The sequence below is a fragment of the Linderina pennispora genome, assembly GCF_002104995.1.
Source record: "Linderina pennispora strain ATCC 12442 chromosome Unknown DL89scaffold_95, whole genome shotgun sequence".
Classification (NCBI taxonomy): domain Eukaryota; kingdom Fungi; phylum Kickxellomycota; class Kickxellomycetes; order Kickxellales; family Kickxellaceae; genus Linderina; species Linderina pennispora.
In genome coordinates this window covers 1-1,155 of record NW_024468343.1, presented here as the reverse complement: position 1 = coordinate 1,155, position 1,155 = coordinate 1, and the positions used below count along the sequence as shown (strand labels likewise).

General features: G+C 61.0%; 2 protein-coding genes across 2 annotated transcripts; one reads left to right on the top strand and one right to left on the bottom strand.

Annotated features, from left to right (window-relative positions):
• On the bottom strand, nucleotides 1-258 carry DL89DRAFT_297384 (uncharacterized protein; the record flags this gene model as incomplete). The annotated part of the gene is made up of 2 exons (XM_040890747.1): nucleotides 1-78; nucleotides 112-258. 2 exons carry the CDS (start codon nucleotides 256-258, stop codon nucleotides 1-3), a joined length of 225 nt encoding a protein of 74 aa, XP_040739251.1.
• A 324-nt stretch (nucleotides 259-582) lies between these two features.
• Nucleotides 583-1,122, top strand: DL89DRAFT_297383 (uncharacterized protein; the record flags this gene model as incomplete). The annotated part of the gene is made up of 5 exons (XM_040890746.1): nucleotides 583-614; nucleotides 647-881; nucleotides 934-993; nucleotides 1,017-1,073; nucleotides 1,105-1,122. 5 exons carry the CDS (start codon nucleotides 583-585, stop codon nucleotides 1,120-1,122), a joined length of 402 nt encoding a protein of 133 aa, XP_040739250.1.
• Nucleotides 1,123-1,155: the final 33 nt, after the last annotated feature.

Below are 1,155 nucleotides of genomic sequence, written 5' to 3'. Positions count from 1 at the left end.
CTACTTGCCAAACTCTGTCAGCTCGTTGACCTGCTCTTCCAGCTCAGCCTGGCACTCGGCCACCTTCTTCTGGTCGCTCTGTGAGATGCTGATTCCCGGCAGTGACGCAACGGTCTCACGCAGACGGTTCATGTGCAGAGTGATGGCCTCCATCTTGCGTGCCAGCTCGGCGCGGCGCTCGCTGGTGTCGACGCAGATATCCAGCAGTTCGGCGCATTGCGGCAGGAGCGTGAAGTCGCTGGGCTTGAGCTGGTCCATCGGTGCTTAAAAACAGTGTCTGTGCGAAGGGCAAAAAGGAAGGGTCCGGGGCTGGTGAATGCGGGCAAGCCCAGCTGCACAGCGCACAGGGGCTGGCGTGGTGTAGCCAAATAAGCTTGTGGGTTCAGGCAAGGAGGGTGGAAAATAGATGTGCCGCACAAACACTGCGCGGTCAAGTGGCAGTTGGCGATCGAAAAATAAGAGCGCCGCTGCGACCACTTGCCAGCTTGGCTCCAAACAGCTTTAATTTTATCTCCTATCTTTTGCTTCTCACACTAGTCCTTCTACAGCAACCATCTAGTACTATTGTAGCTATCCTCAACCATGGCCCACGAGAGTTCGCCATTCCTTCCACAGTCCCGCGCGGCCGGCCGCGCACTGTCCGGAGCTGGTGGCATTCGCGCAGCCGCGACGTGGTCTCGCTTCTGACGCTGCTGCTGCTGGTGGGCACCGGGCTGGGAATCTGGGTGTACGGCACCCTGCCCACGTCCGACCCCGACGGGCACCCGCACGAGTACGCCCTGAGCACCACGCGCATCCGCAACCACCTCAGCAAGTTCCTAGAGATCGCCGAGGCGCACAACAACGCGCTCGGTCACCAACGGCCACGCGGCCAGCGCCCAGTACGTCATCGACCAGCTGCAGCAGCACGGCAGCTGCGACGTGCACGTCCAGCACTTCATGTCGCCGGTGTGGACGGTCAACAAGGCGCCGGTGCTCCGGGCGTCTGGCCCGGTCACGTCGACTTTATCTTCGAGACGGACTTCCAGGTCATGCGCTATGGCGGGCAGGGTGCCGATATCAAGAACGCAAAGGTGGCGGTGGTTGACGACGGGTGCACGCCAGCACAATTGGGGACGTTGAGGGGCGTATAGTGCTGGTCCACCCGCATGGCAA